Source organism: Rattus norvegicus, chromosome 14 (assembly GCF_021556685.1).
Source record: "Rattus norvegicus strain SHRSP/BbbUtx chromosome 14, alternate assembly SHRSP_T2T, whole genome shotgun sequence".
Classification (NCBI taxonomy): domain Eukaryota; kingdom Metazoa; phylum Chordata; class Mammalia; order Rodentia; family Muridae; genus Rattus; species Rattus norvegicus.
Genome location: NC_141547.1, coordinates 13448633 through 13464216, shown reverse-complemented (window position 1 = coordinate 13464216; position 15584 = coordinate 13448633). Strand labels below are relative to the sequence as shown.

Sequence of the window (15584 nt, the reverse complement as noted above, 5' to 3'; positions counted from 1 at the left end):
GGAAGAACCTTGGGGTCAATCACAGGCTTATCAAACCCTTATTATCAAATGTCAAGAAAGTAGGCACTGAGCTCTGATGCCTAAGGATCACCAGAGATGCTAGCAATCTGTTCAAGATAATCTAAAGTGTTCTTTCACATACTGAGCTTGTTAGTCCAATTTCTTCTCTGAATATCAATCATACACCTCAAAACCAGCTTTCAGCTTAATGTATCCAGTTCTTTGAATGTCTAATTGTTTGACTGTATGACCTCTCCTTGCCTTCTTCCCTAGATCCTAAGATTACCTTTACACTAACTAAAACATTTGAGTATCTTCTTGCATCATATAGAGTATTTGAGAAGCTATTTCTTGGAGGATAAGGAGTCTATCACCTTTATCTTCTGTGGAGCATCTTGGTCATCAAAAACAAACACTGAATGAATGTATTCTGGGCCCTGGCAGGTCTAACCTATCAAGCTTGTTCAGTGCTGTCTAACTGTCTGATGGCTGTCTTGTAGGTCAGACTAATGATACTAAGATCTAGCAGTTGCTTCATATTTGTAGTACATTCCCAAAGTGCAGCAGGAGGCTTCTGTACCCCGTTCCAAGCCCAAGGATGAGAAGTTTCATCTCAACATGAACTCCCACGGTCAATCAAGGTAAAAATCTGCAGAACGGCACACGACATTCCATCTTCTACACACTCGTGGTGACACAAGTTCCTCAGCTTGGCTTTCTTCTGACAAAGCACTTCACAGCACTTCAAGATGTATTCTATATGAAATACTTAAGTAGTTTTCACCCAACAAGAAAACAAAACAAAAAATATCCATGTTGTACGAATTTGTAATTGTTTTATGTAAATCACCATGGTTTTTTAGTTTACAAAAGAAGTACCAACCCAAAGCACAAATAATCAAAACCCAAGACAATAGTATGCGGTTGCAAAATGGCCATTTATTGCCTACAGGGAAAGGAAAAGTGGGAGAGAAGGGGAGAGTACACAGGTGCAAGGAAACAAGCATATATTTAGCCCTATACATCATGTGTGAGCAGTACCCAATCTCCAAAATGGAAAAAAAGTATTTTGTCATCTGACATAATAGTTAAGGTTCTTAAGCACCTCCCTTCTGAGCTGCCACAAGATTTAAAAGGCAGGACTGCTTTGTTTAGTCAATGTTCACATTAATGAAAAAGAATACCATCACTCAACTGTGTCCTTTTGCACACACATTTTCTACAGTGTCCACTATGAAAACATCTCAGCTGAGCAGTTTGGTCATGATCCAGACCTTATCAACTGTTTAATAAATAGAAAAATAAAGCAGCTGGTGATTTTATCAGAGAATGAGAGTAGAACCATCTTCTCCAGAGATGACAAGAAAGAGCTAAATGTTTAGAATATCACAGAACCAGTCTATCAAACATTAATTAATAAGCTACAATTACATGGCACTTCATTAAATCCTCTAAGAAAGGAAGAAAGAGAAAAGCTTAGCTTGCAAGTGATTACCAGAACACAAGCTGATTTAGTGCTTGGCTTTTTCTTAGGGGAAAAATTAAAAAAAAAAAAAATACACAACCTAAAACAGTAGTGTCTGCTTAGAACAATATTAATAGAAATTAGCAAGTACTCATGGGGAAATTTACTAAAACATCTTGCTTAGTTTTAGGATCATGTGCTTTGATTTTAGACCACTGTATAGTTATAAAAACACTATATAGGCCACAGAATGACTCAAATGTATGCAAAACAATAAATTAATCAACTTAATGCCAGGAAACAAAAATAATCTCTTTCCTAATCAAATGGTAAAAAGTCCATGGACAATAACTTGGCACTTATACAGTTAAAAACTAGATACGACTTAATCTCTGGTCAATATAATCAAACATCCTGGTCTTTGAGAAAAAGTATGTATATATTTCCTTCTCTTTAAAAACTGAAAAATAAAGAGAGAAGAGAGAAGAGAGAGGGGGGAGGGGAGAGGAGAAAGGAGAGAGAAGAGAGGAGAGAGAGGGAGGAGGAGGGAGGGGGGAAGGGAAGAAGGGAGAGAGGGAAGGAGAGAGAGAGAGAGAGAGAGAGAGAGAGAGAGAGAAAGGGCTACTCCACTTCAGATACGACAAAGTTAATCATTTGCCCTCCTTGAGATACTCAAAGTACTCCTATTGACCCCAACACATCTCGGCTTCTTTTGGATAAAAGTACTGCTTACGTTTGGACAACTGTACGAATGCCCATAGTGCACTTCTCAGTGCTGCTGGTGTTTAAGAAATCTGCCATTCACAACACTGAACAATTCCAGTTCTAGTGTGTAGTAACAGTCATCCAAATCCCTCCTCCCTCAAAAGTCAGCAAAGCACCGCTCAGGAATTACACAGGTAAGGAAATGTACTTTTAGCAAGCCAAGCACAGAGAAAGGACAGTAGTTTCTGAATAGAGAGCAACCCACACACTGTAACACTTACCGCATTAAAGTTGAAACAGTAAGCAGAACACTCAGTCTGTACCATAAGAAGCAGAGCCATTGTTTGGCACACCAATACTGAGCAAATATTCTGAGTTCAAGTAACTACACACAAATTAAACAAATGTGGTACACAGAACAACGGCTAGCTAAGAAAATATGGGAGTACTCTGAATAATGAGCAGGGATCAGTTTTCAGAGAGCTGCTACCACAACTCCTATGCTTTTCCAAGGGACAGACAAACAGGGAAATCAAACAAAGGCGGGGATCCTGCTGAAGAAAATAACCAGTTAATTAACGGGTGTCATTCTGAAAGGTACACCATGCCAGGCGTCATGGCTTCTGATGGCACACTTTGAATTTCAGTTCAATGCTATTTATCTTATAGGCTGCACCATAAAAAAAAAAAAATCAACATTTAATAGACATACCCTTAATTCATATCCTTTGAAAGTTAGCTTATCTTGCTAAAAAGTACTTTCAGTCTGTCCTTTGGATCCAAGAATAAAACAAGTCTAGCATAAACCAAGTTAACCAAACTTATGTCAAAATTACTATATTGATAAGACGTTCCCTGGAGTCTGCTTCTTCCTACGGCCTTTTACCTGAGACATTTACATGAATGCATTTGGTCAGAACAAGCATGCATGCTCTTTCTTTTCATCTTCCTGAGCGGGGTCCTGCCCTTCTGCTTCCCTTCCTGGTTTTCTCTCTACGGCTCTTGCTCAGAACACATATGGGTTTTTCTTTTATATTTTTAAGCATTCGGGTGACAGTTATGAAAGGTGCTCTTGGCACCCTGTCCTTAAAACTTTGGTAATAAGCAGGCTAAAGATGGACTAGCATTTACTTGGGTTTCAAATTTAGGAATCATGGTGCATTTACAGAAATTAAAATCTTCCAGAGCAATCGTAAGCATAAATGTTCTCTTCTGTCTACAAATTCAAAACTTCAGTTTAAGTTCCTGACTTAGAAAAATAAGTCTAACGTCTCTACCTAATTTATCTACTTCTAATACATAAAAGTCATACAAATAGACCACAAGCCAAACGGAAGCGGTAAACAAATTTTTAACACATTAGAAAGGTGTTACTTTGGGTTTTATGGGGGAGAGAAGAAAACAACCTTACAAACATGACAGCTCACATTTCAGTAAAAAGGTTTGTTACTTTGAACATGTGACAAAGAGTTCTTGCTTGCTACAGGACCCTTACTGAAATACAATTTGTTTTCTGTGACTGAAGCTACAAACCAGTTAGTAGTATACTTTTCAAAACTATTAAAATATTTCAAAAACTCAAGAATATGAAAGATGAAATTTTAAATCAGTGTTAGGCCGACATGAAATTTTAACACTAGATTTAGCCTGTGTTAGAAATGGCATTCTACGCTCCTGGCCCCTTGAAGGAGCACACTCAACCTATTGTCCCTTTGTTCTCCCTTCCCTTTGTGATTTGTTACTCAGTATACAGGTGGTGTTTGTGATTTTTACGAATTCTTGGGAGTACAATACAGACTTAAAATTTCACCTATTCACAAGACATACTCAGAAGACAGAATTTTTAAACAGCACAATATTGTCCATGTTCTAGCTTTAATTGCCACACCCTCAATTTTAACATAATCTGCCACAGATTCAAGTGATATGAGTCTTGGATAGATTTTAACTTTCTTCCTTCTCAGTGATTTGTGACTTTAAGACAAAAAGAAAAAAGGGGTAGGGGGATAAGTGTCATAATTTCACAAACTTTAACATTAAAACATAGTGGCTTTTAAAGTACATTCACAAAGGATGCTTATTAGTAAAATTAAATATCTGCCTATGAACACCCGAAATGTAATTTGAAAAGAAAGCGATTAGAACGAGGCAAATGGGAGGGGGTAGGGAAGCTGGTCTCAGAACCCATTGTGCCATACCTGACTTTAACATGTGATATTCAAATGAATGTTCACACGCCTTACATCAAATAAATCAAAACAAAAATATTCAGCTATGTTGTACAAAATTTTTTACATAAAACATCATAAATCTTGAACAGATTTACTGTATCTGAATTCTAAAAAGTTGCCTATAGAATGGTGCTGGGATTCTGTTCTCTGCTTGCTTTTAGGCAGTGCTGTTGCTTAAAAGTTGACACCAGGCACAATATTGTAAAACAAAGTCAACAAGCAAGGAGCAGTAAGTGATTTGAGCCTTTTCCAGATGTCAGTCCTGAGGATGCTGCAATATTCCCCATCAAAGTGTGTAAAGCTATGAGGATACTGATGCTTGACAGTGGGTGACTTGACATGCACTTGTATGACTTTTGAAATGGCAAACAGTGCAGTTTCCCCTTCTTCAAACAACACCATTTTAATAAACTTAACACTCCAGTTCTTAAGACAATTACCAGAAATCATATTTAACATTTAAAAAAATACATAGCAATCTAAAAATGCCCAAATTTTCTCTCATCAGATAAAATATGCAGCAGCCCAAAGGCGTAAAGCTTATTAACTTATTCTGAGAACTAGAAAGTATATGAGCATATATATTTCACTTTTATTGAATATATACCATGTCATTCACCTTGTCCTTTGGGCTTCTCACTGCCAAAGTTCCAAATGGCATGCATTTAACAAGACAATGCTGAGGACAGCAGCATTTCTGATCATCTGAACTGGCAGCTCAAAACAAGATACCACTCCTTTTACAAAGGGAACAGGGGGAAACAGTGTGTGAGATTTGGGCAAGAGGCTAAAGGGAAACCGTGCACATGAAATTTGGGATACCATGCCCTAGGTGTGTGCCACCCAAAACAAAACACAATCACCTACTTCAACAGAGCTACTACCAACATTTACGAAAACCACATTAAAATACACAGGATAATGATGGTTTGAAAGAGTGCATTTGGAAGCAGAGAGACCCAAGTACACACCTTCCTTCTTGCAACAGAGTGCCTTGATCATACACAAAATAAACTTAAACTGTTTACAATGTTTCCCAATGTTTTTTTTTATTTTCCCCTCCACATTTAACTATTAAAAAAGATTTGTATTAATAAATGGGCTCCTCTGTGGTTCATATACAATCATAAATGAACTTTAAATTTCATTTTATACAAACATCTCAAAAATATTGGGAGTGAAGTATGGTAGGAAATATTGCTCACATTGCTAATTAACATGCGTCTATGAAAGAAGAAGAATGTTCTGTTAGTGCATTTACCTCCAGAGCAGAAAACCCACCCGAAACAAAAGATCAAAAGCTAAACATACAGTAGCTGATTACAGAAAAAGGTAATGTCCACAAAGTTAAGTTTTTCATGCTATTCCACTTTCCAGTACTATGCGCTTCAGGTAATCAATCTGCATGGCTAGATGTTGGATGCTTGAGGTATATAAGAAGGGATACCTGAACACTGAGGAAAATCTGTCATCAAGGGTTTCTTTTGTTTGTTTATTCAGGTGCTTTAACATTTTTAAAAGAATATTTTATTTACATCAAACTTTGCTGAACTACAGTGACATTCCAATCACAATAGATGACGACGCCTCTGTCACTAGGCACTTTTAAAAGGGAGTTTAGGCTTTACAGAGCTCTTCCAGATGCAGTCCTGTGTGATACTACATCATCCCACCACCCTCGCCCCACTAAAATTACCCTTCGGGGAAATATTCTTTTATATAGCCTGATCGGTAAACTATGGAAGAAATTAGTATAAAATGACCACAGGAAATGTATCGTTTAAGACTAATAAAACAGCCTAAGTTGTCACGTTTGAAAGAGGAGACAATTTGTATATATTTAAAACTAATTAAATAATTTAAATTTGACTTGTACTTTATATATTAGACACAAATATAGGCTATTTTCTTTTAAAATTTCATCACATAATGGAAAATTTCTTGTTTATTAAAAATATCACATTTTGATACTAGAAACAGTAAAGTGCATGAAAAGTTTAAAATATAAATTTCAGAAAACTCTTATAGCAGCAAAAAAGCAGAATAAAGAAAAACTTAAAAACACAGACACAACCTTTTCCAATGTTACTGTGCCATAATTAACATTTTCTAATTTTGCCAACAAATTTTCTCCCCACAAAATGGTGTTCATGCTCTCTGCCTCTTAAGATTTTCAAGTGGCACCTCCTGGCCAACAACAACAAATGGTGGGGGGTTTCCAATACATCTAGAGGCATCAAACTTTGGGAATAAAACAGTAGCTTAATTCAGATCTAGACAAATGGCAACGAAGATTAAAAGCATATGATGGCCATTTGGCAGCTAGAGTCAGAAAAAAATGATCCAAGGTTTTCAATTACTTCCCCAAATCTGTTCTTTCCTCAAAATCCTTTCTACTGTTATCTTAAAATGAAACAAAAAACCCAAAACAACAAATAAATTTACTTACTTTGGAAAACATATATAATATTATCTGGCTTTCCCTTTCTGAAACTCTGTCCAGGGGCTTTTCATTCAGCAATTTTCTTTAAATGTTTAACAGTAGTGGTAAAGATATAGATCATATTTTTCCAGTACAACCAGACCAAAAAAAAAAAAAAGGGTGGGCACGAAAATGAAAAATACCAGACACTAATTTTGTGGGCATACTAAAAAAAAACCAAATTTTAGTTTCAAGATGTATGGCAGTATTATCTGCTATTTCCTTATCAATGAACTTGAGAGATGGGCTTGGAGTTAATACTTCTAAAAAGATTAGGACTAATAGTAAGACAAAAAAGAAAAGACTAGAGAAAAGAAAAGAAAGATTCCTCAAAACAGCCAGCATCTGGCCAACCAACTGTCACATCCTATGCTTGATTTTAAAGCATGTTATGCAATTACCTTTCATTTCTCAAATTGTCTTGTTAGGGCTAGTGGCTATATCATATTTAATGTACAAATCAAGCAAATTTAAGTGCTTTGTTAATGTGCAAATGACTTGAGAGCCAAAAATCAGCTTGTTATGAAACAAAACAGAAACTCAAAGTTTTTCCTATAAGGCATACCATCATTCAATTGAAAATCTTGTATTTGGAGTTTTTAAAAATCACTTTTTACAAAAATGATTGGCTTATTTGAAAACATTCAAAAGAATGTATTTGTTTTTAGAGAACAACATTGGTGTGGGGTCTCAAATTAGTGATTTATCAGTTGTGAATGTTGGTTCCTAATACAATAGGAAAATAAGTCCAATTTTAAAGTATATTAAGCTTTTGGATAGAGACAGACAGTAATACTTTGGTTCCAGCCCTAGTGCCAAATGATATCAGTATGCACAAAAATATACAAAGTCTTACAGCAAACACATAGTGAAAGGAACCTGAAGAAGCAGCGTTAAAGATGGCCATACTTCACTCCTACATACTTTGATTTACAACTGTACAGGTCCATAGCCAGATCCCCGTCTCTGCGGGGCTGTACTCCACTACCTCCGATTAGGCAAGTGAACACCGTTGACTAGAGGCAGGAGTGGAGGGTGGAGTTCAAGTTGTGTTAACAGTGAGAAGTGGTCTGAAGGGATGTGAGGGTGTGGACACCCAGTGATGTTGTTCTCAACCAGCCATTGAGGATCTAAAGGCCCCAGGACACCAAGCACGTTCATGTGAGTCTTGGAATAGAAAATGTAGTCAATCACGCCCTGGAAAGAGATTAGGGATAGCACAAAGGGGAAAGAAAAATATGTTTAAAAGAGAAAAACTCCATGAAAATAACAATTCTTACTTTGGAAAAGCTGAATAACTAAGAAACCCGTATTCCTGGTACCTGTTGCCCTAACTGTAGATTCGACAAGGCTCTAATCTTTGATGGGTTACTATTATGAATAAACATGGAAAAACAATAGAGAAACATAGCAGTTGACTGTATCATAAGGTTTTACATTTGTACATAAATTATAAGGCAAAAATGCTAAACAGGCACTTCTAGAACAGACTTTCTTGGTTTAGTAAAGTCTAACATACTATACAGTTAACTGTCTAAATTTGCTTAGTTTAAGATACTCATTTCTACAAGTTCTGGACTGAAGAAAAATATCAATTAGCAAGAAGACACATGCACATGTAGACATACTTGTACATATAACATTTGTTCTACTTCCCAAAGCTAGATGATTTAATTCATGTGATTGGTAAATAGCAAAACTAATGTGCCTTTACTGTCACAAACTGCATAAATTTCAGTTAATCTAGTATTTACCCCCAGCAAAGAGTCCACACTTAAGTAGAAAGAAATATTTCTACATGTGAAAATCATTTATTTATTCATTTAATAGAACAAGGTCTTGCTACATAAACCAGCTGGGCTTGACTTCAAGACCCTCCTTCCTCACCCTATCACACTTTGGGATTACAGGTATATGCCCCAACACCTGACGCATTGAAGATATGTTAAAGAAAAATCTTTTTTTTTTTTTCTTTTTTTTCCAGAGCTGGAGACCGAACCCAGGGCCTTGTGCTTGCTAGGCAAGCGCTCTACCACTGAGCTAAATCGAAAGTGATTTTAGACATATTCGGAAGATCAAGCTAAATGGCTTAAATGAATATGCCAAACTGTGTTTATTTTATAGTTTATGGACAACTTAAAAAGATTCTAAAAAGAATGGAAAAAGTAATATTTTCTCTTAATCTACTCATATAACTAAGAAAATGATTACAGCTAATTACTGAACACTTTTTTTTTAGGAGGCTTTTATTAGTTCTTCTGGGGTATGCTTGCAAATATATTATATATTATAATTACAAACATAGGATTTAAACTATCACTAAGTACAGAAGTATTTCTTTCAACTTCTGCAAAAACAGTATTATACAAGAGCTAGTGATTTCCAACTTTAACAGTACCTTTCGCAACAATGTCAACAAAAGTTATCACATTAGACTGGAAAAGTACATAATCCACAGAAAACACTACAAGTCAAGGCTTAGTAACCTCAGAAAGCTAGTTCTTAAATATTTAACTGCCCATCGCCATGGACAAGTGATCAAAACAATACAAGCTATCAATAGATTTGTGTACTAGTAAAACTACATTAACGTCCAAGCAGTTTTTGTCTCATTTCTATGAAAGCTAGTATCAATATATAGATTTTTCTTCCTCCTTTTTTTGGTTTTGAAGGGAGTAAACAAACATCAAAAACTTTTAAAAAAGGAGGCTAGGCATGGTGGTATAAAGCTTTAATCTTTAATCCCGGCACACAGGAGGCAAAGGCAGAATCATATTTCTATGATTTCAAAGCCATCCAGTCTACACAGTCAGTTCCAAGTCAGTCAGGGATATACAGAGAAACCCAGTATCAAAAAATAAAACAAAACAAAAAAGAAAAAAGGATGTGAATGAGCCTATTTAATATTTCCCTTTTGTATTATATTATAAATTCTCTAAGCTTTGTATACTAACAACTTCCTATATCTATATATGTATTTTTAGGGTAAAACAAGATGTACAACTCATTCTGAACACGAGAGGAAGTCAAACAAAGGCAAAGAGAACAGCTACCAGCAGACAAAATGATTAGAAAATGCAAAAGGGGAGCAACCACAGCCACAGTGAGCCGTTGCCATCAGTGTATCAGGGAGTATCTTGCCCTCAACATGAACAGCAGGTTCCTATTTTTAAGACTTCTTTTCTTTTAAAACTTAAAAAGTGAAGTGTTCCATGGATGACTTGGGAATATACTAATGCAACTACGTAGATAAGACCGACATTAAGTAAAACCTATTACCCCTAGAAGAAACTTGGGAAATCATAAGTAAGATATTCAAAGAAAACTTGGACAGAATAGTGTATGAGTTCATTCCAGGAAAGTTTAGCTATATCAGATGCTTAAATTCTTGCTAAGCGCAGGTGATAAACAGATGAAGATTAGCTGAATTTCAACAGTGCCTGATACATAGTAAAAAATTTTAGAAATATGAGCTATTATCACTATTATCTGAAATGTGAACAAAAGTTTAAAAAAATTTAAGTGACATCAATTATGATCATGAAACTCAACAAAATTCCTTGTTTAGCTTATATTTAAGCCAGACATTTTGAAACTTTGATTTTTGTTTGCTTCCTTGGTTTTGAATCAGTGCTAATTCTTCTTTTGTTTTATGTCTATGGGTACTTTGCCTGCATGTATGTCTGTGAAACATCTGCGTGCCTGGTGCTGGCAGAGGCCAGAGCCCTACAGACTCTTCAAGCAAATCAATCCTACAGGTATGTGCCACTACAACCAGCAGCCCTGAAAACTCTTAATCATAAGAGTTTATAGTGTTTTATTTACATGCTTTTACTTAAAATAGTCAGATGCTAATCCAGAGTCTGCTACTTACTTTGAAATCAAAGGTGTAATTGGTATAAGGCATCAAGTTATTTTCATAGGCGCTCTTAAGTTGGAAGCCATGTGTGATTCTCCCTTCTGAGCTTCCGTTCTTTCCACTACAGCTGAAGTTCATAAGACACTCATTGTACCTTAGTTCCTTGAAGTCTTTGTGGTTGTCTGCTACTCCTCCGTTGCTTAAATATTCCACAACACCTAGCAGAATAAAGAAAGAACGCTACCCTTTAACATTAGGAGCAAAGCTATATTACTAAATCTTATTTATTCTACAGACACACCAGGGTTAGAGTATGCTTAAATTCTATGAAACTCTTAGCTGGGCTTGGTGGTCCATATCTTTAATCCTAATACCCAAGAGGCAGAAAGGCAGGTTGTTTTCTCTGAGGTCCAGAACAGCTTGGTCTACACAGGAAGCTCCAGGCAAGCCAAGGCTGCATAATGAGATCCCGACTCAAAAACAAAACAAAACAAAACCAAAAAAATAAATAAAATAAAAAAATAAAAAAAAATGTGTTCTTGTTGCTGGTGTTTAAATTCTTAAACACTAGCAATTCCATATAACTTAACCTCACTAAAAGGCATCTGCCTTCTTCAGAAGTAAGTATCAGGATCACTAGAAATATTGTCAACCTTAGTAGTTCCATAGGTTCAGATGACTTCTAGAATCTAGAGAACATTCACCAGAAAGGTCTTGACCTTAAGTGCTTTGGTAATATTACTCTAAACTACAATGTCTTTAGCAGTAATCAAAATAGCCAATCAACAACATAGGAAAATATACAAAGAACATTTATAATAAAAAAATTATTTGTAATAAAAATAGGGTTTTCATCCTCAACAATGAAATGTCCAAGGCTAGCTTAGAAAATCATTTTACTTTTTAAATTATTATTTTACTATTTTATGAATGTGAGTGTTTTAGTTGCATGTCTGTCTCTAAAGGCCAGAAGAGGCTATCAGGTTGCCTAGAATTATAATTACTGATTACTGATGGTTGTGAGCCACCATGTGGGTGCTAGAAGTCAAACCACAGCCCTCTGGGAGAATAGCCAGTTCGTAACCACTGAGCCGTCTCTCCAGGCCTCATCTATTTTGAGAACGTAGTCTCAGTCTGACACCTACGAAAAACATTCTATGTCCAAGTAACATTATATGCCAGAGACCAAAATATTAGATGTGTATAAAAAGTGGATCAGCTTCAAAAAGTTTCTACTAAATGAGCAAACAAGTCTCTTACCCTTTTATAATTACTTAGCAATAATGTTAAATTCATCTATTAATGATTAGGGATGACAAATGAATATGAAGTAAAATGAGTATCAGTGTTGTGAATAACTCAAAAGGAACTACAATTTATCTAGCATTTCTGATATGCTAGGCATACAAACAATTTAATGAGGCCAATAATACACTTATTCCCTTATCCATAATGAATAACATGTATAGCTGATAAGAAATAGAGTCAGGGTCCAACCCTGACAGTTGGATTTGAGCCAGTGAACTATGCTATGCCAGTGATATTAACAGCTATCATAAATGGTTCAGGAAATCATGTGAAATTTAAGAAAACTTGCACTTTTAGAGAAACTTAAATAATTATTTTTTGTGAAGAACTGAGAAAGAGGGATGTGGGATGGAGAGACAACTCCGTCAGTAAAGTGATTGCCATGCAAGCAAGTCACGCCTCAGAACCAGTGACAAAGGAGCTGACTGGTGGAGAGCTCTTGTAACACCAGCACTGTGAGTACAGGCAGATAGTCCCTGGGGCGCACTGGCGAACCAGTCAGGCCTAGCCTACTTGGTGATCCTTAGGCTGGCAGGGACCCAGTCTGACAAACAAAAAATGGCACCTGAGGAACACACAAGACTGACTTCTGTTGAATGGATGAGTATACACACATGCATATAACACAATGTATACATGCACATACACATGGGAAGTTGGAAAGGACAAATTGGCCTAGGGGTCAAAACCAAATATTTGCAAAAATCTCATTTACTTACTATGGGCAATATATTTTCTAAATTTGCTGACTATTTACAATTTCCAAATATGAGTATTTAAGTTATTTTATATTTGCTACTATTTTGACTTGTCTAATGATGGCTAGGAATGCTTGCCTAACATGCAATAACCTTAGACTTGATCCCTAGTAAGACAAGGAATCCACCTCCAGCAGAGAGTGAGGGATGGAGTTGCTATCCCACAGTCAAAGCTCTGACCCATAATTCTTCCTGTATGAAAGAAATGCAGGGATGGAAATGGAGAAGAACCTGAGGAAAAGGAGGTCCAGCAACATGCCCAAAGTGGGACCCAGATCAAGGGGAGGCCCCAAGACCTGACACCATTACTGAAGCTAAGAGACGTTCACAAAAAGGAACCTACCATGACTGCTCTCCAAAAGATCTAACAAGCAGCTGAAAGAGTCAGATGCAGATATGTGCACCCAACCAACGAACAGAAGCTGGCTAACTTCTGTTGAATTAGGGAAAAGCTAAAGGAAGCTAAGGAGGAGGGCAACCCTGTAGGAGGACCAGCAGTCTCAATTAAACTGGACCCCTGAGATCTCTCATACACTGGATCACCAACCAGGCAGCATACACTAGCTGATATGAGGACTCCTGGGTCTGGATTCAATCAGAGAAGATACACCTAACCCTCAAGAAACTGGAGGCCCCAGAAAGTTTAGAGGTCTGGTGGGGTGGAGACATCCTTGTGGAGATAGGGGAGAGTGTGTGTGTGTGGAAGGGGGGGCGGTGTTACGGGATGTAGAACCCTGGGGGAGAGGGAATGGACCAGGAGGAGGTAAAACCTGGAGTGTAAAAATAAATAAAAAAACAAATTTAAAGTAAGAAAAAATAATATGTAATATTTGGAATATGGTTTTGCTAATAGTACAGACTTACACTCTTTTGTTTTGGATTTGAAATTCAGGATTTAAAATGGAGAACTAAGTTTTCAAAGATGATATCCAGGCATAAAATGGTCCAGTGGTGTGATATAGCACCTTGCTAGAATTCTGATCATTCCTCTATACCGGGTAGTAAGTACAGAAAGATCACCGAGAACATGCCAATATTACTACATGAGAGCGCTCTCTGTGATGAATGTCCTTAAAGAGTGTCCAGCTTTGCTAAACTCTGCCTCAGGAGGTGGATCTCACACTGAAGCAAACATTTTCCTACCCTCATTGCTTTTAGCTGTACTAGGTTAATGGGCAGCCCTGGCAGAAGATGGGAAGGTGAAGGCAGAGTGAAAGAGGGAATCTCTTCCCCAGCTCTCTTCTTATAATTTGGCAGGCACTGATTGTACCATTCAATTCCAAGCCATCACGTCAATTATTGACCCTTGCCTATAACTACACTTCCAAAGTCTGCTAATTGCTCCCACCATTTTTCCAGTTGAAAGTAAGAGTAGGAGTGGTTAAAGTACAGAAGCATTCACTGTTCTGCTTTACTTAAGCCAAAACCCTCCTTGGAAAGCAGTTTCCTTATTAATGCTTTTGTCAATTAGTCACTGTCCCATCTCTCAAATTCCAACTGGTATGTTCCTTAATTTAGAAGAGCCCCGTTAGGAGCTGGGTGCCCTTCCAATTAAGCCTAAACATGAAATTGAAAGCAAGGAAAAAAGACCTGGTAAATACCTGAATCTGGCAATGAGTTAAGATCTGCACATAGCACCAGCGGGATGGAATTGGGATCTGCAGTTGGGCTGCCAGGCCTACTTGAGGCTTTCTCCAGAATGTTTTTAACCTCTGAGACAAACATCATGGTCTGAATAAGCTTCACATCAGAATACTCTGGGTCCCAATGCATGTGGGCATTTGCCACTATAAGCAGCTGTTTGTCTGCAGCATGAATAGGCTTCATACCTAAATTTAAACAGCATAAAAAGATGTATAATGTTATATTCATGTTTCTTTTTTTAAAAAGTACTTTAAGTTTTTTTCTGTGATCCATAGCGACTTCATTATTCTTTTCTATATATTTATACTGATTTTCATCTCAAACTTATCCGAGAAGCTAAAGGGCGATTCTGGAAACCGTGATACTCTAGTTAGTTACTCATCTTGATCATATTAACAAATGGTAGCATATGGAATAAACCTGGCCTACCATGCACTTCTATTACAGCCTTGGTGAGCTAAGTTTAGCTTTACATTTTCAAAGAGACTATGTGTCCCCATAGAGCCGAAAATATTTAGTATGTAGACCATTACAGACAGTGTTGCTGATTCCTGCTGTACATGCTTAAGGTAGAAATTATTACATGATATAATCAATTTTTGGGTTATAGCACTTTTCATCTGCTGTGTTGTTTAAGCAAGCAAGCTTTTTTTTTTTTTTTTAATTTTAAGTGATATGTGTATGTGTGTCAGAGTATGGGTTTGTGCCTGAGTGCAGTGCCTGTGGAGGTCAGGAAAGAGGGCATTCGATCTCATGGAACTGAAGTTAAATTAAAGATGGTTGTGAGCCACCCAAAGTAGGTGCTAAGAACCAAATTCCAGTCTTCTGGGAAAACAGTGCGTGCTCTTAACTGCTGAGGTACCTCTCTAACAGGAAGCAAGCACTTTTAAGTGACTCTTATTCAAATAGCATATGATCTAGTGGAGATGGTTCCAGCGGAATTAACCAATACTTAATTTCTTGCCACTGCACAATAAGTACTTATTCTTATTCATCTTGCATTTCACAAGCTCAAGAGCAAAGGTCAATAGCAAAAAATCAGTAACTGTATGAATCGACAGAAAATGAAATAAGGAAACAAAATTGCTACTCAAGTAAATTCCCAAATAAAATTAATTTTATAATGAAAATT

The 15584-nt window shown here is 36.8% G+C and overlaps 1 protein-coding gene across 15 annotated transcripts in view; it reads right to left on the bottom strand.

The window, feature by feature from the left end:
- Positions 1 to 919: 919 nt before the first annotated feature.
- The window catches only part of Cnot6l (CCR4-NOT transcription complex, subunit 6-like), a 91950-nt gene continuing 77285 nt past the window's right edge, over positions 920 to 15584 (bottom strand). For all 15 annotated transcript variants that reach the window (XM_087583765.1, XM_087583767.1, NM_001415094.2 and 12 more), the window contains 3 exon segments: positions 14410 to 14637; positions 10758 to 10960; positions 920 to 8080 (listed from right to left, as the gene is read on the bottom strand). In XM_087583765.1, the coding sequence (XP_087439891.1) occupies positions 7868 to 8080; positions 10758 to 10960; positions 14410 to 14637 (644 nt within the window). In that variant the 3' untranslated portion in view covers positions 920 to 7867.